This window comes from Pseudopodoces humilis, chromosome 3 (genome assembly GCF_049639895.1).
Source record: "Pseudopodoces humilis isolate 2021_Gansu_Grassland_sample_001 chromosome 3, ASM4963989v1, whole genome shotgun sequence".
Classification (NCBI taxonomy): Eukaryota; Metazoa; Chordata; class Aves; order Passeriformes; family Paridae; genus Pseudopodoces; species Pseudopodoces humilis.
Window position 1 is genome coordinate 46,575,515 of NC_142202.1, and position 27,843 is coordinate 46,603,357.

The 27,843-nt window shown below is 37.0% G+C and overlaps 1 protein-coding gene across 1 annotated transcript in view; it reads left to right on the forward strand.

The window, feature by feature from the left end:
• Positions 1–27,824, forward strand: part of CHRM3 (cholinergic receptor muscarinic 3) — a 257,400-nt gene extending 229,576 nt beyond the window's left edge. Inside the window, exon 4 of the mRNA XM_005518512.3 lies at positions 25,910–27,824. Within this exon, the coding sequence (XP_005518569.3) occupies positions 25,929–27,731 (1,803 nt within the window). The 5' untranslated portion in view covers positions 25,910–25,928 and the 3' untranslated portion in view covers positions 27,732–27,824. The remainder of the gene's footprint in view (positions 1–25,909) is intronic.
• The last annotated feature ends 19 nt before the right edge of the window (positions 27,825–27,843 follow it).

A 27,843-nucleotide genomic window follows, 5' to 3' on the forward strand; every position in this document is an offset into this window, starting at 1 on the left:
TTTCTTTTTTAAGACCAGTATGAACTCAGTAAAACTTTGTATTGACTTGCTGCACTCAGTAATAGCTTAGTATCAGAATGTCATTTACAACACAGACCATAGTTTATAAAGTTTTCATTAATGCAGTAGTTTCATTGATGCGAGTGTATCTTTACTAGCTGTCTTCAGTATTGCTTTGCTTTAGTTTGAAAGATAAGCTGTATGAAATAGTACTGATATGACTGGAGTTTCAGAATTGCCTTTTAGTTACTTTTATTGAACATCCTTTACTTGCCTCATTGAATTTGCAAAGGCCATTTAAATAACTCCTCTCAAGATATGAACCCTCAAGACCTAGTAATTAAAATTAGTCTGTTGTCTAAACCTTTGTCTCGACAGACTAATTGAAGTATAACTCAGGGTAAGAGCACCTGCTTTTATTGGATTGTTCCAGCAGCTTGTTTCCAGCTCCTGAATCACATCTCTGATGTAAGTCCTACCCATGTGATCTGGACTTCTCATATTCACAGGAGACAAGTGAACTGCATTTCCCAGGATTACCTGTCGATGTGTGACTCTGATGCATGAGGGCTGTTGTTTGACTGAGCTGATGCAAAAGCAGAGCTCCAGAGCTCTCACCCCTCCGTAATCTCTGGCTGGCCGGTCAGCTGACGTGTGCCATAACAGCAGGAGAGCGGTGACACAGCACCCGCAGCGCTGTGACACTTCCATTCACTCTTTCACTTCACCTGAGATGAAAAGTATCTCTGCCTTTCTGAGCTGACATCTTCACCTCTCACTCTCTCCTAGTTATTAAGCTGTGGCAGAGATGGGTTCTCAATAACTCCTCACTTCCACCAGTCAAATAAAATCATATATATATATCTATATGTATTCTGATTGCACTCCTGAGGTTTTCACAGCAATTTCAGCTCCAGTTGAGAGAAAAGAACAGACTCAGAATTAAAAATTTGTGGAAGTATGAGATTAATAAATCATTAAGCACTGATCTTCATCAGTGAATGTAGTCCAAAATTACAGTCCCTAGATGTCCCCACTCCTAGAAGAAGTGGTTTAACACTCATTATCGTCATTATTCAGCTCTTATTTCAGTAGAGCTTCATGTCTCAGCCTGCCTATCTTATAGCACAGGCTGAGTCTGTAGATTCCAAAGAACAGGTTTTTTTATGCTGGATGTAGTCTAAGTGTTCATTGGTAGGAACAATTATTCAAATTACTGTTATTAGTACTTTTTGCACGAATGCAAGCAAACCACAATTGACTATAAAAAGCCCTAAAGGAATAAAAGTATTTGTCATCAGAAATGAAAACTGGCAAGCTCCTACAAGTATAAAAGGGCACAAAAATGTGATTCCTGTAAAAAGTTGTTGTAAACCTTTTTTATTGTAGGTAAGAGACCTTCAGAAGATGAAAACTTTAAAACCTATGATCACAATTTTATTGAATTTCAGGTGTGAATGTTGTGAAGTAAGCCTTTTTCATTACAGTTGTTCCTGATACAAATAACATTTGATCTGGCAAGGTAAATACGTTCTCAGAGTCTATAATAGCAGAGAGCAGTCTTTAATTTCTCTAGTAGTGGATTCTTCCATTGCAAAACATTAAGATGACAAATATATCTTTCTCTCAGAATAAATTTAAATTTATACGTTTTTCTACACTTGAAAAGACTTTAAAACAGCTAAAACTCATTGCACCCTCTAGTCTACCTCTTTGCTAATGGGAGTTTCTCGCTTACAGTACTTCTCATTCACCAGTTTAGTCTGTTTAGGTTGATTGCCATTTGGGCATTTTAAGAACCTTCTCTAGAGCTTCAAGTGTATCCTAAAAACTAATAGTTCATGGTGCCAGATGTCATAGAATAACCTCCAGCTGAAACCAGGACACCAGGAAATAATCTTCCCTTTGCTTGGATATACTTGAGTACCCTCCTTATAACTAAGTAATGTTCTCCCTTTCTTGGAGCTGCACTGTTGGGGGTTTTGCCCCTGCTATCAGCCTCTTCATTATTTTTGAGACACCTGAGCTTCATTTCTGTGAATAATTTATTTGAAGATGTAGACACAACCTGTGAGAATAATAATGTTTCACTTATTCTGTTACAATTTCCAAAATTACTTGGTGTCCTTCTACACTTTAAATATTTCTCCTGTTCTTGTCATTTTGTTTAAACAATATGTTTCCTCACTCTTTTCCCATAACTCAAGGACTTCTACTTCTCAAACTTTTCTATTTTTTTTTCTTTAATCTTTAGTTATTTTGTTAGTATCTTGTACAGATTAAGCTGGCTGGAACAAAACTCTCTATTATGCTGTGGTAAGACCAGATATATCTAAACTTTACAGTCTTCTTGATATGAAGTATCATAAAAATTCACATAAAAGGCTGTGGATCATGAAGATGTCTAAGGTAAACTGAAATTAATTTGTAACTGAAAGGTAAAATCTTGTTTTGGTAAAAAAAAAAAAGTCATTTAATTTTTTGTTGTTGTTGTTCATATGTCAATACTACAGAACCTTGAAAGAACTTTCTCCCTTAATTGCAATATATGTTATTACTACTGCTGAAGTAGTCTAAGGGAAATAGCTCCCATGTAGGCTTTAAATGTTAAGGATATCAGGTTCTGCAGAATCAATTTGAAGCTCTCAGCTTGAAATCTATTCCTGCTTGAGATGTTTTCAGTTCACCTGTTAAAAAAATTACTAAAATGAGATTAATTAAAATAAAAAGAAACACATCAAAAGATGATGTCTCTCTAAAGTCATTTATTTTTGTAATTTCTCCACATTTCAGGGTTAATATTATGAGCTACCAAGTTCATTTGGATAGTTAATATTTTATATTAATATAACTATGAAGTATAGAAAACTTATAAAAAAATAATTTCTCAGAAGGATGATGTTTTTAATTGTTTCTTATTTCCCACTAATTTTCTTTTTATGTATAATCTGATTTTGTAGTCTCAGATTTGTAACTGATATTCCATTATGGAAGTCAAAATCAATAACATGGACAATTTTTTTTCACATGGCAATTGCACAGGTATTTGCACAGTATTTTTTTTCTGATCAGGACCAGAGGGTTTTCCAAAAGATGCTACTGGGAAGCATTTTGGTAGTGCAGAGGGGCTATCTATTGTTCCTGCACTGTTATAGTAAAGAAGTTAATGCAGTATCCCTTAGCAATGACTGAGTTTCCATTTTCTCTCCATTATTTTAGCCCGTGTCCACAATTTACTTGCTGTCTGGCATTTAGGATTCTGATTCATTAACAAATGGGAGAAAAGAACTTTAATATTTCTAGTCAAATAGATTTTTGTATGAAATTCAGTTCCAAGCATCTGTCAAAGTGGTTTTGCTTCAAGTGTATGTGTTTTATATATAAAATATGCAAAAATACTTTTTTGATATGAAGAGTTTTCTAACTCAAACACTTAACATCTGGGGTTATATTCTGACTCACTGGAAACCTAGAAGACAATCTTTATTTTTTTTTTTCCCTTTAAAAGTACAATTTCCAAGTACAAATATTTGCATCAAAACTTTCTGTAGAAGTACTGTCTTGGTAGAAAACAATATGAGTTTTTCAGGTAGATTTTACTCTATAGGTGGTGACTTAATTTCATTTTCATCTGGACTCAGTATGCCCTGGAAGCTTCTTGCCTCTGAATACTGAGGCAGCTGTACTAGCCAGGAAACAAAAACAGAACTTGCAAACACTGCATGTCTCTATTGTCTGTGATATAGATGCAAAGTTCTGTAAGTCATTGCAGTCCACTAAAGGTGGGCCAGAATTAAATACCACAGCATGTCAGAAATTCCTTCAGGAGGAGAGAGTTCACATTTCACTTTTGCCTGGTTTCTGGTTGTTTAATTGACACTGTTTACTACAAGAAAAATTTGCTGGCAAATTTTGCAGGCAAATATGCTGCTGTAATAGAAAGATAAAGTATGTGTGAATTGAACTTTTTCCTAGAATTCTGTAAAGTTTCAGTAACTATTTTTACTCCCAACCAGCTATTGCACATACCTGTAGATTGTGGTTTGACAATTGTTGTTACCAGGAAAAAAGCAGCCAAACTTGCTATATATGGCTGGTTCTATTTTGTGCCAGGGAATCCTGTGTGCAACCCTGCATGGCTGGAAAAGATCTGAGAAGATTCAGGGATTCTGCTGAAGTGCCCTTGGGGGATCTCAGATGCAGATACAGGAAGATAGAGGAAAAAGTAAATGAGAAATTGGCAGTAAACCAAAAGGAGTGTTCAAATGAAGGGGACTGACCACCCTCAGGACTTCTGTTGGAGCTTAGTTTACTTGTTCATTTCCAGCTAACGTCCTTATCATTTGGCACTCTATAAAAAGGAACAGGAAGCTCCTAGCCTTTGTGTACAGGATCTCCATTACCCAGAAAATCCTTATCAGCTCAATTAGTATCCATAAAAGAAATCTACTCGAGCCTAATTCCTAAATTTATTCAAAATAGTGGGTGTTTGGGGATTACAGGTTCTGCCTAGTATGCTACAGCTGGTACAATAAAATTAGGCACCTTGGGCAACTGCAAGCCAAAGTGTGAAAGACCAGTTTGGGGATGCAAATTGCTTCTTCCTCTGAGTTGCTGGAAACTTACTCAAGGTTGTGTTATTACTAATATTGTGCAGGAATTCAACGCAGAAAGGACAGAAACTGCAAAAAGCTGCTGTCTCCCTGTTTGTGCAGAGATAGAGTTCCAGTTGCTGCTCTCCCTAAGTGAAATGTGTGTGATAGCAGGGCAGAGAGAGGTACCAATCTCCTGGCAAGTAACAAGATGAGCAAAGCCTGTTGTTTTTCAGCAGGCAGTGTACCTCTTGTGCCAGTGAACCAGTAAGGAATCTTAGTGCAGCCTGCCTCCTCAGGAGGAGAGAGAACTAACTGTGTGCTGCAGGCAAGCACTCATGTTACAGAGAATTTATTCCTCTCATTTAAGCACACAGAAAATGAATGAATGCTGTAGTAGAAGCTCACTGAAAGATAGATACAGATATAGATAGATTATAGGTATGGATTAGAGATATAGATGATACAGTGTTGCTCACAGCACGGTTGTAGTTGGATGGCGACATGTAGTGGAGCTTCGGATTCTTTGATTTGTCTTCCTAATTATTTCCTACTTCTCTTGTGTCTTACAAAAAATGGCTGTGAAAGAAAACAAAATTTGGTGTGTATAAAAAGTAGTGGAAAATTGTGGGAGGCATAGGAAGAGCTGACAACCATTCTGTTCTTGTTTCATGAATATTCCACAATCCCTGAGAAAACATTCTAATAGAAAGGTATATGTGTGTTTCCACATGAATACACACATTCTCACGTGCATGTCTTCACTCACAACTGACCTGCACAGCTTTGATAGACCTGTCTCTGATAATAAACTGTTGTTAGAAGGAGTTAAAGATGTGGTCTGAAAGAAAAGAGACAATCTTGCCAGCAGCCTCTATAAATACACATATACATTGTAGTGATAATAATATAATAACTCCCATAATCAATATATCAAACCGTTCTCTCTTCCCTCCTGTTATGACATACTTTTAACTTTCCAAAACCTAGTCATTCAAGTAAGCTAGACTGTATGTGTTTTTATAAATGCAAAAATGCAGAATATATTGATCCCTGGCAAGAATCAAAGTAGTGATCAGTTCGGTACGTGGATACTACCAAACTGGAAAAGTGAAAGATAATGTTTGGCCAGATACCAGTGCAGGGTTGCCTTGCAGTACTGGGGTAACAGGAATATGTCACTCTGAGGAAAAGGTTTCCTCCTGGATGTAAAGCAGAGCTCTAACACCATGAGGTATGGAGCTGGCAAGGTTGCCAAGTACGGATGAGCCAGTAATTCAAGGACCTGGGCAATTGCCCTTGATAGGAAATGTGTTCTGTCAAAAAAAAAATAAATATAAAAGCCCTGCTGCAATATTTGCAGCATTAACTTACTTCAAGAGGTTAGCCATCTGATGCTTTGCTTTATTGAAAAACATGATCCATGACTTCTGTTACGGTACTTGTTATAACTCTGCTGGAGTCTATATTAAGATTTTCAATCTGTATAAAACTCTATTTTATGTTTGCTTGGACAGAGTAGTTTGAGATGTTTAGAGGTACTAAAAAATTCAAGACAAATTAGCAATTCTTTGAGAGGTGAGAAAATGAAAAATTAATTATAATGACTCAGTGCTTTTGTAAGTAATTAGCCATAGTCTCAACAATTAAATACATTTGTGGGTTTTTTTTCCTACTTAAATAGAGCAACTGAGGCACAAAGCAGTTAAAAGCCAAGATCATAAAGTTTATATGAGTGTGCATTTTGATATTCACCTTGAACCATTTTTAATCTTCTGGACTTTCCATACACACAAGTCAATAGCTTAGGGTGAAAAGCTTTGTTAACACCATTGAAAATGATATCATGGGGAACTTAGTTTCGAAGTAGTATAGTCACTTTAAGAACTAGAAAAAAAAATGTTACCTGCTAAACTAAATGGTTGACCTGACTCATTAGTGCTAGTGATGTCAGAGGGGAGCACTCCCTTCTCAAAAGACTGTTTGGCAGAACCTCCTTTTTGGGGGATTTGGGAGTTTAGCCCTAAAATTATCACCTAACTTTTCCCTTAAAAGTTGATTAGTTGATCCTCCAAAACACTGGGACTTTGGAAAAGCCTCAGGTCCATCTAGTTATCTGAAGTTTGTAAGTTTTGGTTTTAATTTGGATTTATAATCCAAATGAGAATGATGTTAGAGAGTATGAGATGCATTTATGGGACAATACTTGAATGTCATATACCACATGTTAATGGTTTCTAAAAACACACCAGTATAATTAGCATAACCTTATATCTGATTTTGCCACTGGACATATATTCCCATATTGTCTCTAATGGTTTACTCCTGTGCTTCAAGACAGAGATTCCTGTCACATCTTTGGAGCATTGATGCTTTAATTCCTTTGGTGACAGTTCTTCTGATTCTTCAGATGGATCAAAAATGAGTGCTATTGGATCAATTTTTCACTTTGGGACATAGATACCATTTAGAGGACCAAGGAAAACACACTCTCTTGTAATTCAGTTTGTTCTCCTGAACCTCCTCTGGGTCTTGTAGGTCAGTACTGCAGTAGTGCTTGATGGAAACAAAGTCTGATGCTTGATACAAGCCTTTTAAAAAAGAGATATGGAAAAACTCTACTTTGAACTATTTCTAATAAGATCATGCCTGCACCTCAACAGAGAAATAGATAACTTCACATTTATAAGCTTTACAAAGAGAGATGGTCAGAAAGCTTCAGGTAAGGAAATTTCTGTCGCTAAATGCATTTTTCAGGAAATGGAAGACTTTCTCTGCAATCTAGCAATTCTATTTGCGTCTTTTGGATGTAAAAGAGTGTAAATGCATTATGCAGACTAATGATTAACTACTCATATTTTTAAAATTAAAATATTTAAAACACTTAACGACATTATGAAAGTAAGGTCATTTGACACTGAAATAGTTTTACTACATTGTCAATAAAAAAACCTGCTTGGATTCCAAATAAAATAAAATAGAAAAAAGTTCCAAACCTGTCTGAATTTGCACTATTGCTTTTTCATTCCAAGAAAAAAAAATAAACAAAAAGGAATGTTTCTTCTGAGAAAAAAAGAATTTTCACATGCCCAGTTTTTTTTTCATGGCTGTCCTGAGCTGCTGCAAACATTCTATCAAATTAGTATTTTTAAAGGTTTTTCTGCTCAAAGTCACAGGAATTTTTACCATTTTTACACTGATAAGCCCATATAGTTTTTTTCAGTTTCACTAAGGATGCCAGGAAAAACTCTGCAATTGGAAAGTGGTTTCTCAAACTATAGTTTTAGAAGTGCAGGTGCACTTTAACCTCCCTTTGCCTGAAGACATGCATTAATTATGGCCTCAGGGATAACTGGAAACCAAATTTAGTTTCACTGAGCTAAGAAAATTACATCTTTAGATATAGCCAGTATTTTTCCATAGTTCATAGAGCACTATTTTTAAGCTCTGCCATCAATCACAAAATTATATTTAAATTAGATTGTAGATTTCAAAAGCTTCAGTAGAAGTAGGTGAAACAGAGTCAGAAAGAAAAATATTTTCCATGCTGAAATCTGGAAGCAGCTGGACTTACTGTAAGTTCAAGGCATTTATTTCATTGGAGACATCAATTACATTAGAGATGTAGGACCAATACCTTTCATATAAAATACTAAAATTATGAGGAGAGGTTTTTCATGGAATTTGAAAAAACAGTTATTGATTTGATACAATTCGTTGAATTCTCTGTTTAGTGTATCTGGTCAACGATGCAATGGTGAAGGAGATCAAGGGATCTCCACCAGGATTTGTGCAGTATTTTATTTGTGTAAGAAACAGCTGTATTTGCTGCAGGAGATCTTCCATTTGCTGTTTTAAGGAAAGTGCCATCACATTGTCAGGAGAGGATGTGGCACACAGGAATGGCTCCTTAACATGTAAATGTTGGCTGGACAATGACAGAGGCCGATGCTGAAAGGACAAAGTGATCCACAGACCATATTTCTTGTCAGGGCTGGTAAATGCTCAAAGTTTGGTCCTCAGCAAGAACTAACTTTTTCAATTCTTTGTTTAAAAATTATGTTTTCTTTCTAGCATTCTTTTCTAGTCTTTAAAGAACTACAGGACATTAGCAAATTAAATGTCCCAAAATAATAGCAACAAAAACCTACCACACACAATCCTAAAAAAAAACCAAAAAAACATATTAAATCTGTTGAATGAGGTTAGGATCAGTTATGCTGCAGGCTGGTGGAAATATTCTAGGTTATGAATGGGGTTCTTCATGGGGATCTTTACCATTTCAGCGTGTGGGATAGAGTGTTCATTTAGTCACAGAAATAATCAATATGTTACAGCTTACTGTTGGGAGTTTTATGTAACTAATTTCCAACATTTTATAAAACACTCAAATGAATGTCAGTTGTAGAAAATAGTTTCAGCAGAATTTATTTCCTTAGGATCTTAAAAGCACCTGCATAAAAACAACATGTAAATCAGATTAATTTTCCTTCATTTTAAAATTGCATACCTTTATATTCAGGTTGCTTTATTTTTCAGGTTTTTCAGTCATAACTAGGTGTGTGGTCTCTACAGGTAGCATGCTCTCTCTCCAGATAAAGTAGACTTAAGCACATTAAACCCATAGTAGATTTAACCAGATTTAAGAACATGCATGCATGAAGAACACAGGCCAGCACAGGAGGTGTTTGTAGGGCTGAGCTGCACAGCACTGAGGAGTTAAAGGTTTCCCAGTGGTCCAGGTGGTTTCCCACACTCAAGTGTCACCTATCTAATACCCAACTCTGACACATAGTTGAGAATTAAACTGTCTCTATTTGTCCAGTGGCGAATTGCTACAGGACTACTTGTCCTCATCATTCTCTGAAAGCAAAAAAAAAAAAAAATCTAATGGATATATGATATATGCTATCAGTTCTTGTAGTGTAAAAGCAAAAAAGTTGTTTCTTGTATATATGCCACATTCACTCAGATCCTGGCTTACCTATCACCCAAATATCACCCAAGCATATACAGATCGTTAGGTTTTTTTCCTAGTGGAAAAAAATTTGGAAAATACAGCAAGCCATTTTGGTACTTTATATGTTTTATGCAATTTTAATGCAGTTTAGTAATTAATTTTTAGAATCCATTCTATAAGCTGCAGGTCTAAACTTGTAGGGAAACAAAGACTTCTTTACAGACAAGCATATTTGGAAATTGCTGCTTCCTGTTGAGAGCATTTTGAGTGAAAATAAAAATGCTGTCCGTCATTTACTATGATCCAGACTTAATGTTGTTTTTTCAGAAAACAAATACTTTAAAAATAATCCTTCTTCACTCTTTTATACATTCTGAACATATTTGCCTCTGTGGGTTATTGGAATAAATCATTAATAAGAACAGTAGGGCTTTATTCCAGTTTTGCATGGATGGAAGTGAACTGAATAAAAATAAGAGGTCAATAAAAATTTTTAGAAAAGTCATATTAGCACAGATCTAAAGAAACTGACATTTGTGTATATTTAGAAGAGGTTTGGGTGAAGATCTTATGGCAAACGGAAGAATAAAATAATGAAAAAGAAATCAGGACTGTTTGTTATTTAAAAGGCTACATCAAAGTCTATTAAGAGCATAATAGTGCACAGCAGCCTGGAAGTGGAGAACGTGAGTGGTCTAACAGAAGCCTCACAAGGACAGAAGAGTCACTCCAAGAAGCTTTTGAGCACATGGAACAGGCCCAAAAGAACCCAGAACCAGTGGAAGTCTCCCATGCAACTCCCTTGAAGGTTAAATTCCAGGCTTTATTGGTTACCAGCAGACACATACACAGAGGGAAACCTGCAAAGGCCTATTTAAATAGTGCAGATTTATTAATTTATCTGATGGCAGTCTTCTGCAACGCTGAACGATCTGAATTTCCCCTCAAGGTTTACTTGCAGTCTCTATGTCCACTACTGAAGATGAGCAAAGGGAGCAGAGTCAGGGTCCTGTTGAGTGGCTGCTCTAATCAGGTGCAATAGCCTTGCTCAAGACCTTGGAAAGTATCATTATTCCACTTGGGTTTCTCAAATAAAATTTCATTTAGACATGCAAACTAGGGTTTGATATTTACCTGGCTTTAAGGAAAAGGTCAAATTAAATAGCTATTAGCGGTTTCCTATTAGCTTTGGGGACTTTTCTTCTGAAGACATGAATATGTCATGCAGAATAGTTCAGTTGGGGCTTGGACATAGCGATTAGGTAAATGGATTTTGTACCCATTTATAAAAATAAGGGATTAAAGCGATTTACAGAATGGCACACCAGTGACTCCTTTTGAGAAGGGAGCTGAGTGTAAGCTGTTGTCTTCTCTAACCATGTGATAATTCACACACAAGGACTCTGTGCTTGGGTATAACAGGGGAAGATGTTTGAATGGGTCTTTTTACTGGAAAGTATTGATATATGAATTGTTTTTTACAACATGAAGGAAACCAAAAGGTTGGTTTTCTGGAAAATTCTTTACATGTTAGAAGAAAAAAAAAAAAAAGTATCTTCCTGAAGAAGGAAAAACCTCTTTGCCATCCACTTTTAATATACAGCTCTTAGATAATTAAGTTGTCTGAATTTGCTTGCATTTCACTTCTATCAATTCAAGTATACATTGCAGTGAAATTATTTAATGGAAAAATCTGCCTTGAAGTAACCTTCTAATAGAGAAATTTTTCTTTTATAACTTCCTGGTTTTTCAAAAAGACATTCCTACTTAATACTGATGTAGATTTTTTGAAAAACAGTTACAAGTTAGATTATATTTTTGATTTTTGAAAAAGCTGGAGACACTGGATGCTAAATGCCGGTTCAAAGTCAATAGGTACTTTTCAGTGATGGGTAAGTTTTATTTCCTTCCTTCCTTCCTTCCTTCCTTCCTTCCTTCCGCCACTTCCGCCACTTCCGCCACTTCCGCCACTTCCGCCACTTCCGCCACTTCCTTCCCTCCTTCCCTCCTTCCCTCCTTCCCTCCTTCCCTTCTTCCCTCCTTCCCTCCTTCCCTCCTTCCCTCCTTCCTTCCCTCCTTCCCTCCTTCCTTCCCTCCTTCCCTCCTTCCCTTTGCAAATCTGCTAAAATTACTCAAGTAGATAAAAAGTTTAAACTGCACTCGGAGTGTGTTGAAATAAACTCAGTGGAATTAGGAACAATATTTCCAATTACACTGGCATTTATTATTTTCTAACTCAGATTTTTACAAGTAAAGCACACATTTTTGTTTCAACTTCTCAGAAAAGCTTTTCCTCATTTTTGTGAAAGAAAAAACAAGTATTGATAAGTAGAGAGACTCTAGTGAAACATTGATTCATCCAGGTACTATCATTTGAAAATTATTTCTAGTAGCAAAAAACAGATGGAATATTATGCCTTTTTGAATAAGGTCACAGGATGCAACAGTACAAACTCATTTCTGCTGACAACTTTGTATCTCAGAAATTGTTTCCTCTGGTTCACTAATGATTTTTTTTTTTTTATTTATTTGCCCTTGTCTGACACATTTTACCTCTACCTTGTCAGGAAAAGTCATTTCCTCCTGTGAGTAAATGAGTGATAGGGGACAGATGAAAGGGCAGAAATGTGCAAGTGCCATCAAAACCCTCATTTTTGATTTTTAATATGCTGCAGCTGTTGGTGTGGAGTGTTTCTCTTGCAGTTGAAAGCACAGCCAGCATGGGAATATTGATAGGTTTACAGGAATCCTAAAGATTCTAGAGATTCTAAAGAATCCTAAAGAGTCACAGCTTATTTGTATTCACTAATAATATAGAGCTTGGAGGATACTGCCTGCATGGATATATTTTCAGCTGGAAAAACTGTGAAGCAGCAGTAAGGATTAATGAAAGGGATTGATGGGGACACAGAGACATTTGGAAAAGCAAGCTCAGATCAAAACAGTCTACAGTGAGATTTAAGTGTTAGTTTCTGTTTCAAAAGCTCAGGTAAACATTAATACATATCCAAGCAACTGTGATTCAGCATGGTCCATCATTGATACATTTTGCCTTTTGAAAGTCCTACCAGCACTCTGGCAGCAATTAATATTCTGAATATCAGTAGTTAAGTTAATATTACTTCCTTCAAAATCTTTGCATTTTTTTATTAATTTATAATCTATCAGGAACTTTAGCAGAAATGCAGATAATCTCTGAAATTGGGCTACATTTGCCAAGGTAGAATTTTTTGATTTTTGAAAAAGCTGGAGACACTGGATGCTGAATGTCTGTTCAAAGTCAATAGGTACTTTTCAGTGATGGATAAGTATACCAATGCTTTAATTTTCATTAATTATTTAGTTAGAAAATCTACATTTGGCACACAGCATTGAGAATGGCAGGGAAATCCTGCACCATTTTGATGATAAATCCACAGTACAGCAAAAAATCTAGAAAATCCTGCTGTGTGCTGTATTGATGATGTGCACAAATATAGCAGCTCAGGCACATTCCTACACTGCTCAGTGCTGCCTGGCTAATGCTACCAGTACTACATTGCAGGTGTTTGGCCTCCTGAAGACAAAGGTTTTCCAGATGTTAACACAACATGAACGTGTTCACTTTCTTAATAATATTGCTATATCCCTTGCCTTTAGTTCTCTAAAATGTTCTCTTCACTCAAATATGAATATCACTTCCAAGAAAAAAAAATATAAAGAAGCCATCTGGGATGTGGACTCCAGATCTTTTATGGTGTTTCAGCATGGAGCCACTTGAGCAACCAGCTTGTTTCCTTCCACATGTCCTCTGCCTTTGTATTTCAGGTGACACAGATAAATCCAGTGCATTTTCCTTGTGCCCATGGGTTTGTTGAAATACCACAAACTCCTCCTCTTTCAGCAACTACTGCCTCCCTGGTAGCAAGGAGTTGTTGAGGCTCCCTGCTACTGCTATTGACTGACATGAGGTTAAGCCTGGAAATGCATTCTTTTTATCATCTGTCACTTCTAATGTCTGACTACTTCATTGAGATTCAGTTCTCCCTGCCTCTTTTCTTTCATAAAATGATACTGAACCAGAGAGGTCCCGTGCAATTACTACTTCAGGAGCAAGCATGGTAGATTTGCTTCATCTGCAGCAGCTGGAGTGGCAGAGAGCAGGACTGGACTCAGAAGCCCACATGTTTATCTGTCATCACCTGGCTCCAGATCACAGCTTCACTGGCTTTGCCATAGTGCCTGGTCTCTTTGGAAACCTGATTCTCTTTTTAGCTCTGTTCTTCATGCTACTGTACCAAGCATCTGTGATCAGATCCCACCAGCTGAAATGGTATTAAAGTGATGTAAGTGGGTAGGGATTTCATGTATTTATTTAACAAAAAGTGTGGGTTTCCTGAAAGCCTGGGCGGTGGTGTGGCTTCTTCCTTCTCTTCACTAAGATCATCACTGGCACTTTTGTTTTCAGACATATGAGAAATAAGACATTGATTTGTTTATAATATATGCAAAAACAACTCCATGTACTTGTCTTGTTCTGATACAGAACCTTTGCTCTTCTCTTCCTACTCTTTGAATCTCTATTTCTGCCATGACAAACAAAAATTTTGGTTCTTAGGAAAGAGGCATTTTTCTAGCTTTTTTCTATCAGTTCTTTCTCTTGAAGGTTCCAGCCATTTTCAAGAAGTTCTTTCTCTTCATTGCTGAAGATGCTTTCCTCTGTAGAAGAGGTTTACAAGCCCCAGCCGTTCTTGACCTGTTCAGTCCATTATACCTGGACTCCTCTCCTCACTATGTGTGGTTGTAATAGCCCCTTTTAGCCAGGAGAGCACCATAGGAAGAGGGAGAACTGGTGACCGAGAATTGTTGCTCCAACTAATGGAAATGCCTTTTTCCTTCGAGTGATTCTGTTGCTACTTTCAGCTACAAGATTTGTTATCCCTAAAGAAAGGATTGCTTGCATGCCCACCCTGCTTTACCTGCTGATTTCAGGTTCCCATAAGGAGTTACAACACTGCAACATCCATCCTTTGCGTTGTATTTTATAATTTGTGTCCCTTTTATCTTTATCTAGATTGGTTTTGTTTGTGCGGTGAAATTTCATGCAGGAGCTTTTAGCACATGAGCATTCACAAGTATGTGCAGTTTATACTGACCATTCCACTCTTCCTCTGCTATCCCTGCACTGGATGCAAACCCTAACCACACCTCCTTCTCTCCAAAGGACATGCCCTGGCCCACAGGACATGTGGACGGTTTTTTAAGAACACAGTGACACTGCAGTGCAGACCTCTTTCTGAATACAAGGATCCAGGTCACAAGTCCTGCAAACTGGGAATACTGATTTTGAAACACACTGATCTTGAAACACCTCTAGAGCTGTTGCTCAGGTCATGCAGGAGAACAAAAGACAAAGCCTGCACTGGCCTTTCTACAGTAAACCTTTTATCCTGCAAGGAATGGGGTGAGAAGGTACTGATAACAGCAAGTGAGGTTTAAATTTGTCCTCTTCTCTGATGTCCACCATGGAAATCCCAAGCCATTTTGTCTTCTCTGGAGTTCACGGATTGCTGCAGATACTTACCTAATTAAGACTACTCAGTCCTAGGAGCTTTTACCCAAGTGTCCCTGTAGGACTTCTAAGATTAAAAGAACAACAAACAAAATACTCTCCTGAGTGGCAACCAAATAGAGCATTCTTCTCTGATTCTAAAAAATAATTGGTCAAATAGACCCACAGCAGCCTAAAAGTACAGCTCACTTGCAAATCAAAGGATAAAACTGGGGCAGCTGGAAAATGCAGATGGATGGAAAGAAATAATGCAGCATTATTGCTTTTTTTTTGAGGCAATAAGACTTTGTGAAAAGATGTGCAGCATGTATGCCTACTCTTAGTTCAAGCATTAAAATACTTCTGACCTTTTAGAGCAGGAGATATTTTTTCCAGGTTCATATTCTCTTTCTTCTAGTTTTCTACTTTCTGAAAATAATGTATTATATTTGCCATTTGAGCGACCCTATTGAAGCAAGGAAAAATATTTTCCTTCTAATTTATGTAGGATTCCTGATTTTAAGTCTTTTGTTGATTATCCTAGACTGTAATGGGTTTACAAAATGTAGGCTTTATAGCCTTGAAAGGGAAAATGCAAACAGTTATGAGTCCACTCTGCCTTCTTATTTTAGAAGCAAAATCCTGTTACTTAGATAACAACCTTTACAGCTAATGTAATTATATCTCCATGTCTTTCTGTTTATCATGTACAGAATGCCTGAGTCCTCAGAAACAGGAAAAAAGAGGGACTGCAGAGTACCGTGACTGTGTTAGGTAGATAATGAATAGAAAACTTTGTGTAATAGATGAAAATATAGTTGCTGAGTTTAAAAATGGCCTTTTTTGCTGATGGTATGATTTTAAAATTTTAGAATTGTGTAGACAAAACCATACAAAGATATAGTTCAAGATCCTTCATTTTACAAAGTTGTTTATATGAACGTTGAGGAATGCCTGTGATTTACTAAATTCAGCTTTGCACTTTACCCTTTCAAGGTAAGGTGACATTATTTTAAAGATCTGAATACATCACTCCTGTAGTGTATGGAAATCCTGTGACAGAATTTGGAATACACTTGACTTCCACATTTAATTTTCTTAACCCTGAGTCCTTCATTTTCCGTCCTCAGCCTTGTGCTTCCTTTACTACAAACCTCCTACAACCATCAGAGGAGAGGGTGTTAAAGAAATGAGTACTCTGCTCTGTAACTGCAGTGAATATCTGGAGCAGATCTATTTTGCACACAGAATAAAATCTGTGTCTTGTGAATGTGTATTCTCTATACTAGCACTGATTTTTTTAAAACTGTAGTTCAAAACCTTTAAATTATAGGTATATATTTCAAGTGGGCTGAAAAGGAGATAGTCCAGCAAACCTAGTTAAATCTTAGCAGGAAGAGGACCCTGTCATGAGGGCTACCAACAGGCATTTATGTAGAATAAATAAAAATGAATGTTTCTTTAGCGCCTCCTCTCTCTCTGTCAAGTCTGTTTTGGCTGGAGATGTCTCCATTTAGTGACATGCCCACTTGGGCACATCTTTGCTCTTGTAACTCAAAAGAAACTCACAAACCCTGCAAACAAAACCTAAAAAAGGAGCATAGCATTGGAGCATTATTTGATTACTTGTCTGTATCTCACTAAAGAACAATTGCTTGCATGCATTAAAATCCACAGTGCCTGCCACCATCGATTTCCCAGAGACTTTACAAATTCCTGGCAGCATGCATAAAGGAGGTTGAAGTTTGGAATGGGCCATTTTGATTAATCTACAAGAATTCCACTAGGACTTGCAGATGTGTGTATTCCAAGGGAAAAAGAAAAAAAAAAAAAGAAATTAAGTTAAACTGCAGCAGAGAACACTGGTTTCTGTAATTTGGCTGCTGGTTACATTCAGACCAATACTTGGATGATTTGCATTTACTTTATCTGCTGTCCCTATCAAGGAATAGATATAATTTGGTTTGTAATTTCTATGAATAAGACAAAGGCTTTATCAGAGACTGGTTAAGATTTTGTTGCTAAATCCAGACTTTTGCTTCTGAATAACTATTGTGCCACCTAGTGAGTGTTAAACTGCACTTTTAAATAGATGGAGAGATTGACTTTAAACATACTAGGAAATAAAGAAACAAAGCATTTGTTAAAATACTTTGAGTGACATGTTGAAGCAAAAAGTATTTTCCCTTTTTTCTTGATTATTTACCAAAGTTTTCCACTGAGGTAAAAAATACTCCATTCCAACCATAATACAGCATTTTGTTTGCAATTGTATTAAAGAAATATAATACATAAAAAGGATGCACACAGAGCTCTTTATCACCTCAGCAAATAAATCCATTCCAATGAATTACTAGCACAATTTGTAAGCTTATCAGTTTGAAAAGATATCCCCAAATCTCAGAAGATAGGAATTTCCATTCTGTAAAACAGCTAAATAAATAAATGCACCAAAAATATTATTTTCTCACCAACTGTGACAACTTGGCACCAAATAAAAAATGCTTTAACACATTATTATGATTGCATGCTTTAAGGCATTATTTTGACAAAATAATAAACAGTGGTTTATATTAAAATCATAACATTCTGACATAAAGTTTCTCATAAAATTTTCTTTTCCATATAAATAGTTTCTGTCCAAAAAGCTATGTACATTTCATTAGCCAGTAGTTATTCCTTAGTGAATTTTCTCCTCTAGCCAAAACCTCTCAACAGGGTTGAGGGTTTTTTTCTTTCACTTTTTAAGTAAGCCATCTGTCCTATGTGGGAGTATTGGGTTTGCCACAGTAGATAGCAGTAATATTTCAATCACTAAAGCCAATAGCAATAAATTTCCCTTAACAGAGCATTTCCTAGCATTTTTCAAATCACTTTATTGCATCTTATGTTAAATTGCTACACTATCCATCATTGACAAAAGCCAAAGTAGATAGTCTGCTCTTTTAATACCTGCATGCAGTGCCCTAGTTATGGTAGAAAACCTAGTGGTCAGCAATAGTTCAATTTAGAAACTTTTGGATTCTCTGACACTCCAGGGAAGTTCAAATTCACCTTGTTTAATGCATTTAAATGATGCATTTTAGAGATCTTCTGTATAACAGGACCTGACACCAGGTAAACACAACATCATGTCCAGATTTGGATAGCTCTGTGCAAAACCTTGATGGAAACACAAATATTTTGATAATTTTCCTTCAATGAACAATGGAATGGAGCTTTAAGCACTTTTTGTTACAAAATGTCTGAGATTCAGTTCTGGGAGAAAATTCGTTTCTGAAGGTAAAAACAATATTGTTTTGAAAAGCAGAACATTTGTGGTTTGAGGGAGCTTTTTTACAGTTTTGTTGTTGTTGCTGTTGTTGTTATTTGGGCTATTTATTTTCCCACCATGAAGAAGATTTCCATAAAGAAATATTTTCAGTTTTCTGGTTTCAAGGCTTGACAGAAATTTTGTCATTTCATTTTCTTCTTGAAGACAGATGAAACTGAAAAGATTGTGTCAGGTTCCAGGTGAGTTTCTTTAGATGTCAATTTCCAGGCTCTCTGAATTCTCTGATACTTGACAAGTGTTTGCACGGTGTTCCAGTTTTCTCTGCAGGTGTATTGTGTAGTGAGCAAACAGAAAAAGCAAAAGTTTATTTCTAATTAAGGCATAATCAATTGATTACTTCATTTTAAAGCAGTTCAATTTAAGATAGTAAAGAGGTCTGCCTATGAGGTTTGTTGTTCCCTGTAAAGGTTTTTAATGGCTAATATTCAGATTAAATATGGAATTTAAATGTGTGCCAGTATTACTAAAAGTAGGGCAGGATTAGAAACATAATAACTTTTTTTTTTTTGCTTTATCTAGAATTGATAACAAGCTCTTCTCAATATGCTAAGCATGATTATTTTCATAGAGGATGATGCCATTTCAGTAAAAGAGGAGAAATCACTTACAAGGCATGATTTTTTTTTTGCTCTTTAGACACTATTTTTCTATGTTGATTCAAGGTATTCAAGCATTTAACAACATCTGGGAGAATGATATAATTAAGCCTAAGAGTTCCCATTACTTTGTTTCACATAGTGAACATTTTAATGTGACTTTAAATATCTTATTGGGAGGATTATCTGTGTAGTCAATGGATGGTGTTTCATAAAGAGAGAGCTGAAAATCTAGATCACAACTCTGATCCAACATTATACTAATTAACAAAATGTTAATAAATCCTGGTTTAAAAAGTGCATATATAATAAAATACTTAAACAAAGTCTCTAAGATGGACAGGTTTTATTCAAGGGAAAAAACAGCACTACTCACAAATAGAGGAGATAATTGAATGGCATGTATTCTTCTTTCATTGAAATCTAATACCATATTTATATTCAGTATAATAATAAACCCTTTTTCCAAACTTTCCTGACCTCAGATACCTGCAAAGTCAGCTTGCAGTCGTTTCCTCAAAGTTAGTAAAACTCTCAGTATTTGTAATTCTTATTAACTTCAGGCTGCATGTCTGTTTCCTTCAATATCAATTAGACAGATGGGGTGTAATTCTCATAAAGCTCACTGAAACTGCCTGAAATTTAAATAATTTCCTCTCTTTATAGAATTGTACCTCATAGATTTAACTAAGCTGATAGTCAATATTTACTGTAATCTTAATTAGACTTGATTTGCTCTGGTTTTCAAGCATTTAAAAATTCTAGACATGTCCAAGCCCAGGCTTTTGAAGGTTTCTCTTTGTTCTGTATGAATTGTTTAGACAATAACCACTAAGTGCACTTGTGCAAGAAAGACAAGTACCCTTCCTTTGGCGAGTCTGCTGCTGCTGCTGCATGTGAGAAGCCTGCACTGCTCTGAGACCTATCACAAATGAGATTAGTGGCTCATTTCTGGAACTTCTAGAAATCATTTCAGCGGATTTCAAGATAGGCTTATTTTGAAACTGAAAGTCATGGTGTGAATGAGTACTGGGTCACGGAGTAAATAAATAATAAGTAATACAGAAACATTTATTCAGTGAATCTGTTAAAATCACTGTTATTTAACTATGCAGACTAGGATGTATATTTGTTATAGATGGCATATTTGTGCCACCTATAAAAAAAATTATGCAAGAGAATTATATAGGTTGTATAATAAATTCAATCCTTGATGGAAGTCTTAAGTGAAAAAAATCAGAAATGCAAATCTGGATTTTTGCACAGATGCAACATCTGAGATTTTTCTTCTTTGGTCCTAATGGCAACACAGTACTTATTCTCTTTTTTTGAGGCCATGTAAATGAGCAGATGTTTCCACTGAAGTCATTGGCCATTAAAACACATCGCTATTCAAAGTTACATTTCTATTGTAATATAAGTGAAGGGTTCATACTGCAAGAAGTAAGGTGTTTGAAAGAGAAAATTCTGTAAAAGCAAACACAGTTTAAGCAATCACATCCCCAGAGGATGTTGCAGGTACAGCTGGGCAATATGAACATAAGTCGCTCAGTCCTAGTGAAGGAGATGGTAGATGTTTGTCAAAAGCTAATTGGCAAATTAAGGCACAGAAGAGCTGTGGGCCAGCTTTAGAGTCTATGTCCTGGCTGTGCCAGATACACAGACTCAGGTGCTCCCAGTCTGACATCCTCAGGTGTCCCAGCAGGAACACATGAGGTAGCATCCCCTTGCCTGTGCCCCCCCAAGGAGGGATGCTCCTTTCCTCTGGCTGCGTGGCTGCAAGGGAGATGGCTCAGGGAACTCGGTGCTATGCACTAGGTCCTCTATACCCTCTTCAAAGTAATGAAAAGGATCCATATGATTAGAGAAATTAATTCCTAGTTTGCTTATGCTAGACCTCACACTAGCAGCAGAAATAGAGTAAGCAAATAATGAGCAAATCTAATTCATTAATCACAAAAGTGATTTTAAAGCACTGACATTTAATTTAGGTGAATTTAGAACACAAAACATATTAATGGATGCGAAATGGAAGAGTTTGGGTTGAAGTGTTACTGGGTTATGTTTGACTGAACATTATCTGTATCAAGTTGATAGCTAATTAGTGAAAGATATAGTCTTCCCTTATATCAATATTTATAACAATATGACAAAATTATGTGTATATGTAACTGCAGATATACATGTGTGTGTGTGTATATACACATAAGTGTATATATACATATCCTTTCATCTGCAGCTCTCTCTATATATACATTTATACATATATATATACACACTATCTGTGACATATAAAAAAGTATATGACAATCAGTCATTTGTTGTTATCTACTGTGAATGTGCAAGACAGTGGCCAGGATTTTTCCAGGTGTGCTTGATTTCTGTTCTATACTCTCATTCTGCAAAGAAGCAAAACTATATTTAGCATGATATATTTAATATAAGTTTAATTTAGTCATGGTAAATCTGAGGTTGTGTTCACCGATAATTACACTGTGCTTCTTGTTGCCACATAAACATTCATATGGAATCCTGTACTTTGTGCTACACTAACTTCAATGACTAACTTCAATTGATATGAGCTACTAGAAATGTAAAACTGTGAATGCTTTCCTCTTCCATTACAAGCTTTTAAAATTCTTTATTGTATTTTGAAAAAAAATGCACGGTATTTTGAAGAAAAAAGCAACCAGAAAAATACCTTTGTGTGTTTTGAGAAATTGCTACACATAATCTTGCTAATAATCTTAGGATGACCTTAAAATTCAGATGTATATTTTTATTTTACCAAATAATAGTTTTGGCACAAAGTATATGTGCTAGTTTAGGTAACTGTATTAAGCATTCTGAAGGCTTTCTCTGTGTTAGAAAAGACTTTTATAAATCACTTCATGGAGCTCTCTGCTGTTTAGGCTAATGTGTATATAAGAGCACTGCAGAAGAAAATGGAAAAATAAGGTAAGCAATTTTCTTGTCTGTGTAAACAGATGCAATGTGAAATTCTTCAGCCATAAAGGCTTGCTAGTTTTGAGCTCAGACATAGCCAAACCCATAGATTACCATCTCACTTCCCAGAAAATGCTTCTTAGACCCCTTTAAGGACAGCAAGAAAAACAGACTTCTTGAACAGGAAGGTTTAAGGAAAAGAAAAGTTTTGGTAAAATGTGGGATATTCACAAAAGCATTTAAATATTAAATAAGCAGAGAGAAATTAAATGCACTGAAAATGTGTGACAGAGCTGTTACTACTGTCTATTCTATTTTACTTTCTATTTACAGCAATATGCAATAAATTAGACTATAATAAATTTCAGACTTTTAAATCTGGGTTATACCCATTTATTGAAATCATTGACCATTTTTATAGATGCTTCCTCCAACCCTTCCAGCCAGTCTTAGTGGGATATCAAATATCTCACTCCCTCTGGCTGGGCAGAGAGCAGAGGTGTGCTGGATGGATGTGTATGAAAGTCTTTATAGCTCATTGCCTTTACTGGGCTTACACTTTCCCTGAATAATCCTGGGAAGTGTACATTGCATCTGGTGTTCTCTGGCCTGTACCTTTCATAAGATCCTATTAAAAAGCAGAAACAAGAACAAAAATACTCAAACCCACAGGGAATACCATTACTATGATCCTAGGTAAGTAATTATATATTCTTAGGCTAAAAGAAATTTCCTTTGCTACTCCCTGCCTTCAAATTGTAATGTAGTGCATCATACCAATGATTTGTAAATTCTTATTGTGGTATGTAAACCTGTAATCATTTCACAGTTTGGTTTGTTTGCCTCACTCAGACAGTGCTGCACTGTTTGTTTTACCAAAGTATGTGTGGCTGCTTTCCCACTTGGTCGCACTTCATTCTGTCTGAGCTTGGCTTGCTGGGCAGGTGCTGGCGGCTGCACTGCAAATCCCGCTGTCATCTCGTCAAACCCAGGACACTCTTTCCCTGTAGCACTTACCCAGAGAGCAGAAACTGCATGGCAGTTTTGGAGAATGATGGATAATGTAGCTTGCCTTGGCCTCCTAAAGGCAGGAAAATCCAGTTGTGCTGCTCTGGCATATTATAGCGGTGGTGGTAGTGATATTTTCTTTTTTCTGTGCAGATGAACATACGGTTAATACATTTTTTATTGAATTAAATGGTTCAATTGCAGGAGCTTGTAGAAGAGGCAGAATAACAAAAGACTGTACTAATCATCCCACTAGCACTTCCATTTTATCATGCAGTCAGTGCGAGTTTAGGGTTCCCTTTAATCCCTGTGGAGTTTAAAAAGCTGAATTTCAGATGCAGGATTGCACTGGACAGCAGGAGACAGACAGACAGTGTGTTGCTCTCAGGTTCTCCTTTTCCTCAGTTACTGGACTGCTGTGGGCTGCTCAAGTTTTCATTGAAACAATAACTTAGAGAAGCTACTTTGAAAGACATGAAAGAAGTGACCTGAGAAAGAAAGGTTTGGTTCCAGCACTTCAGTGTCTGAAAGACTGCAGCTGAATTATGATGATCCCAGGACTCCTCATCATGAGTCTTTTGAATCATGGCATTTCTGAAAGGATTTATCACCACATTTCCATTGGAACTCCGTTTCAAAGTGTACAGTTAAATAGAATTCACAATTGGCTTATGGACTTAGTGATAGTGTGGCATTTACATATTCATTTTACAAGAGTATTTGTATTTCTTATGTGGTATTTGTTTTGGACTTCCAAGGCCAGCACTCAGATTAGTTCCTGGTTGTGTTATACAAATAAAATGGGAACTACTACCTAACTGTTAACTATTTTTATTTCTTAGTAATACTGTTATTTTTCATCATCACTTCTAAGTGATATTGGGTTTTTATTCTATCCATTTTAGTGGAAGTTTGGTCTCCTTTATTGATATATTCTTCCTGATCTTTTCTTGTGAGTTAGAAGATACCAGCTTGTCTTTTCTTATGAAAAAGTGGCATAATAATATCATTGACATCTAAATATACCTGTCAGACTTCTCAACCAATACTTGACTGGATTGCCCTACAGAGGTTTTAGAAATTTATGGCTGCAGAGCAGATGCTTCCTGGCTTTCATCCTTTGCTCCCTGTCCCTAGTGTGAGTGAAGGAAGATCTGCACCCTATAACATTAATAATTTCTGGCATATATTTAGAAAATATCATTATTTGAGATCTCTCTCATACTATTCTGGTTTTGACCTCATCCTGTCTGACAGCTCTGGAAAAAATGCCTGCTTCCTAAATAAAACATTGCAGGAGGACAATTTCCAGCAGTCCTGTCTTACCATTTTTCCTTTTTAGAAGTTGAGCTCCTCTGAGTTTTCAATCATTCTATCAGGAAAAGACTTAAATTTTAACTGTGTGATTTACCAGAGGAGTATTTGTTCATTTATGTTGTGTTCTTATTCTGAGTTATACATTGATGAATGCATTAAAAGTAGACTGAATTAGATTATAATGTGGAATCTTCATTGTAACCTTGTGTTCCTATTAATAAAAATAAACATGAATACCTAATTTACACTAGATACCAAAATAGGGGAGAGGTTTGTGTTAGTTATAGGGCATGAGTGAAGGAAAGGAATTCCTAATCTATTTACTGCATACGTTAAAGAAATTGAACTGTTTGAATTCACACAGTGTCCTGTGGCTTCATAACAAAACCAAATACAGTTCAAGGGAAAGCAAAATTTAGAAATTAATTAGGAAAAAAAGAACCAAACCCCCCTCTTTTGGGTAAATATTTTTGTGTAAGATCAGTGTATTGTGATAATCAATATTATCTCATGCCATTATATATTGACTCTGGAAGGATTCATATTTAGCAAACAAACAAACATTGACAGCATATTTTGCTCAACATTTACAGTCAATGATGGACTTCTCATCAGAAGTTTTTCTTCTCGATGATATAATTGATTTATTTCTATGGATCCAGTCAGCTGACTAGAGAAGCTAGTGTGATAGGAGGAATGCAAATTCCTATTTCTGAACATGTTTTCAATTTATATTAGTGCTTAGGGAAAAGGATTAAAGCTTAATTATGAATCCCTTTCATGTTTTTTCCCCCTATTTTCCTAAAGTGTTTAATGATTGCTTTGACATACATCTGCCAAAGGTTTTTTCCTGACTCTAGAGACCATAGTTTCAAAGGAACTTTTACCATGTGTTGCCCCCAAAGAAATTTTGAAGTCATTAGAAGTGCAAAATCCTTAGTCCAAGTATAAAAATATGCATGAAAAATATGAGTAGTGCCATGTGCTAATGAGAACTTCTACTACTTTTATCAGATAGCTGAACAGAGATGACAATGGGAAGACTTTTGCAGCCTCACAGGTTAGAGCAGCTTGACACAGTGAAATGATGCTGGCTTGTATCTCCATAGTTTAAGGAAAGGCAGAACAATATTTTTGTTTGTCATCAGCTCTAGCTGGAAGCAGCAGAGGCAGTGGCTCTGTTTTACCAGAGCCAGGATAGCACCGGGGACAAGTGTTGATTGGAACTTGGAAGATTTGTGGCTTCGTGTGATTGGAACTTAATTTTTGAAGGCTTCAGGATAGCGGATTTTTGAGATGTTGAGTTCATGACAGATCCAGCAGGGAGTGTTTTAATTCAGAGTTAGAGTTCGGGGGCATTTTAATACTACTGTGGATTCAAATTCTACGATTTTGGTTCCTCTGTTATTCAGTGTTTATAAGGAAGCACAACATGATCACTATAAAGAGCTCAGATTAATCACAGTCTGGAAGCTGAGTACTATCATGTACAGGTTTGACTTGGAATGTGTCCCAGGCAGCTTGGCTTTTTAAAGTGCTAAAGTGATTTTATGTACAAGTATGAGGGCAATTATTTAACATCTTCGCCTGTTCACTTGTTTTTTGTTTGGTTTTTCTCTGCTACAGACTATGTCAGAGAGCCACAATGATCATGCAAAATAACAGTTCATCCTCGCCCCTTTTTCCAAATGTGAGCTCCTTCTGGAAGAGAGATTCGCATGGACCGGGACTCCTTGATGAAGCAACATCACTCATTGGCAGCTATGATTTCCCTCAAACCACAGAGAGTTTTCCTTTCTCCACTGTGGAATCAACAAACATGACCCTAAATGCCACAAGCAAAGACCCTCTGGGTGGACACACTGTCTGGCAAGTAGTTTTGATTGCTTTCCTCACTGGGATCCTTGCACTGGTGACCATCATAGGAAACATCTTAGTGATTGTTGCATTTAAGGTTAACAAACAACTGAAAACAGTCAACAACTACTTCTTGTTGAGCCTTGCTTGTGCAGATTTGATCATCGGTGTTCTTTCCATGAACCTTTATACCACATACATCATCATGGACCACTGGGCTTTGGGAAGTTTGGCCTGTGATCTTTGGCTCTCCATTGACTATGTCGCCAGTAATGCCTCTGTCATGAATCTCCTTGTGATAAGTTTTGACAGGTATTTTTCCATCACTAGGCCACTAACATACAGAGCCAAACGAACAACCAAAAGGGCTGGGGTAATGATTGGTTTAGCGTGGATCGTCTCTTTTGTTCTTTGGGCCCCTGCCATCTTGTTTTGGCAGTATTTTGTTGGGGAGAGGACTGTGCCTCCTGATGAATGTTTCATCCAGTTTCTAAGTGAACCTATCATCACTTTTGGCACTGCCATAGCTGCCTTTTATTTGCCGGTCACCATTATGAGTATTTTGTATTGGAGGATCTACAAGGAAACGGAGAAACGCACCAAAGAATTAGCAGGGCTCCAGGCTTCGGGCAGTGAAGCAGAGGCGGCACGCTTTGTGCACCAGACAGGCAGCTCCCGGAGCTGCAGCAGCTACGAGCTGCAACGGCAGAACATGAAACGCTCCTCCCGAAAGAAATACAGACGCTGCCACTTCTGGCTCACAATGAAGAGCTGGGAACCCAACACAGATCAGGGGGACCAAGAGCATAGCAGCAGTGACAGCTGGAATAACAACGATGCTGCTGCCTCCCTTGAAAATTCAGCCTCCTCTGACGAAGAAGACATTGCTGCAGAGACCAGAGCCATCTATTCAATCGTGCTGAAGCTTCCTGGTCACAGTGCTATCCTCAATTCCACAAAACTACCCTCCTCAGAAGATTTGCATGAGTCAGGGGATGAACTGCAGAAATCCGATGCAGAATCAAAGGAAAAGAAACCTAAAAAATCGCACCCTCCCAAAGGTGTTCAGGACGGTGGAAATTTCCAAAAGAGCTTTAATAAGCTTCCAATTGAACCAGAATCAGAAGAGACAACCACAGCTTCTGATGGCATCTCATCAGTGACCAAGACATCGGCAGCTCTGCCCTTGTCCTTTAAGGAAGCAACCCTGGCAAAAAAGTTTGCCTTGAAGACCAGAAGTCAGATCACAAAACGGAAACGAATGTCACTTATCAAAGAAAAGAAAGCAGCACAGACACTCAGTGCCATTTTGTTTGCCTTCATCATTACCTGGACCCCATATAACATCATGGTTCTGGTGAACACCTTTTGCAGCTGTATCCCCAAAACTTTCTGGCACCTGGGGTATTGGCTTTGCTACATCAACAGCACAGTAAACCCCATGTGCTATGCACTGTGTAACAAAACATTCAGAAACACTTTCAAGATGCTGCTGCTGTGTCAGTGTGACAAACGAAAAAGACGCAAGCAGCAATATCAGCAAAGGCAGTCTGTCATTTTTCATAAGCGGATCCCTAGGGAGGCTTCATAGAATAGTATTTTTTAAACAAATCGAAAAAATAACGAAGCAGGGATGTGATGGGATGGGACAGGATGGGATGGGATAGGACAGAGCAGGATGGCACAGGACAGGGCAGGATGGG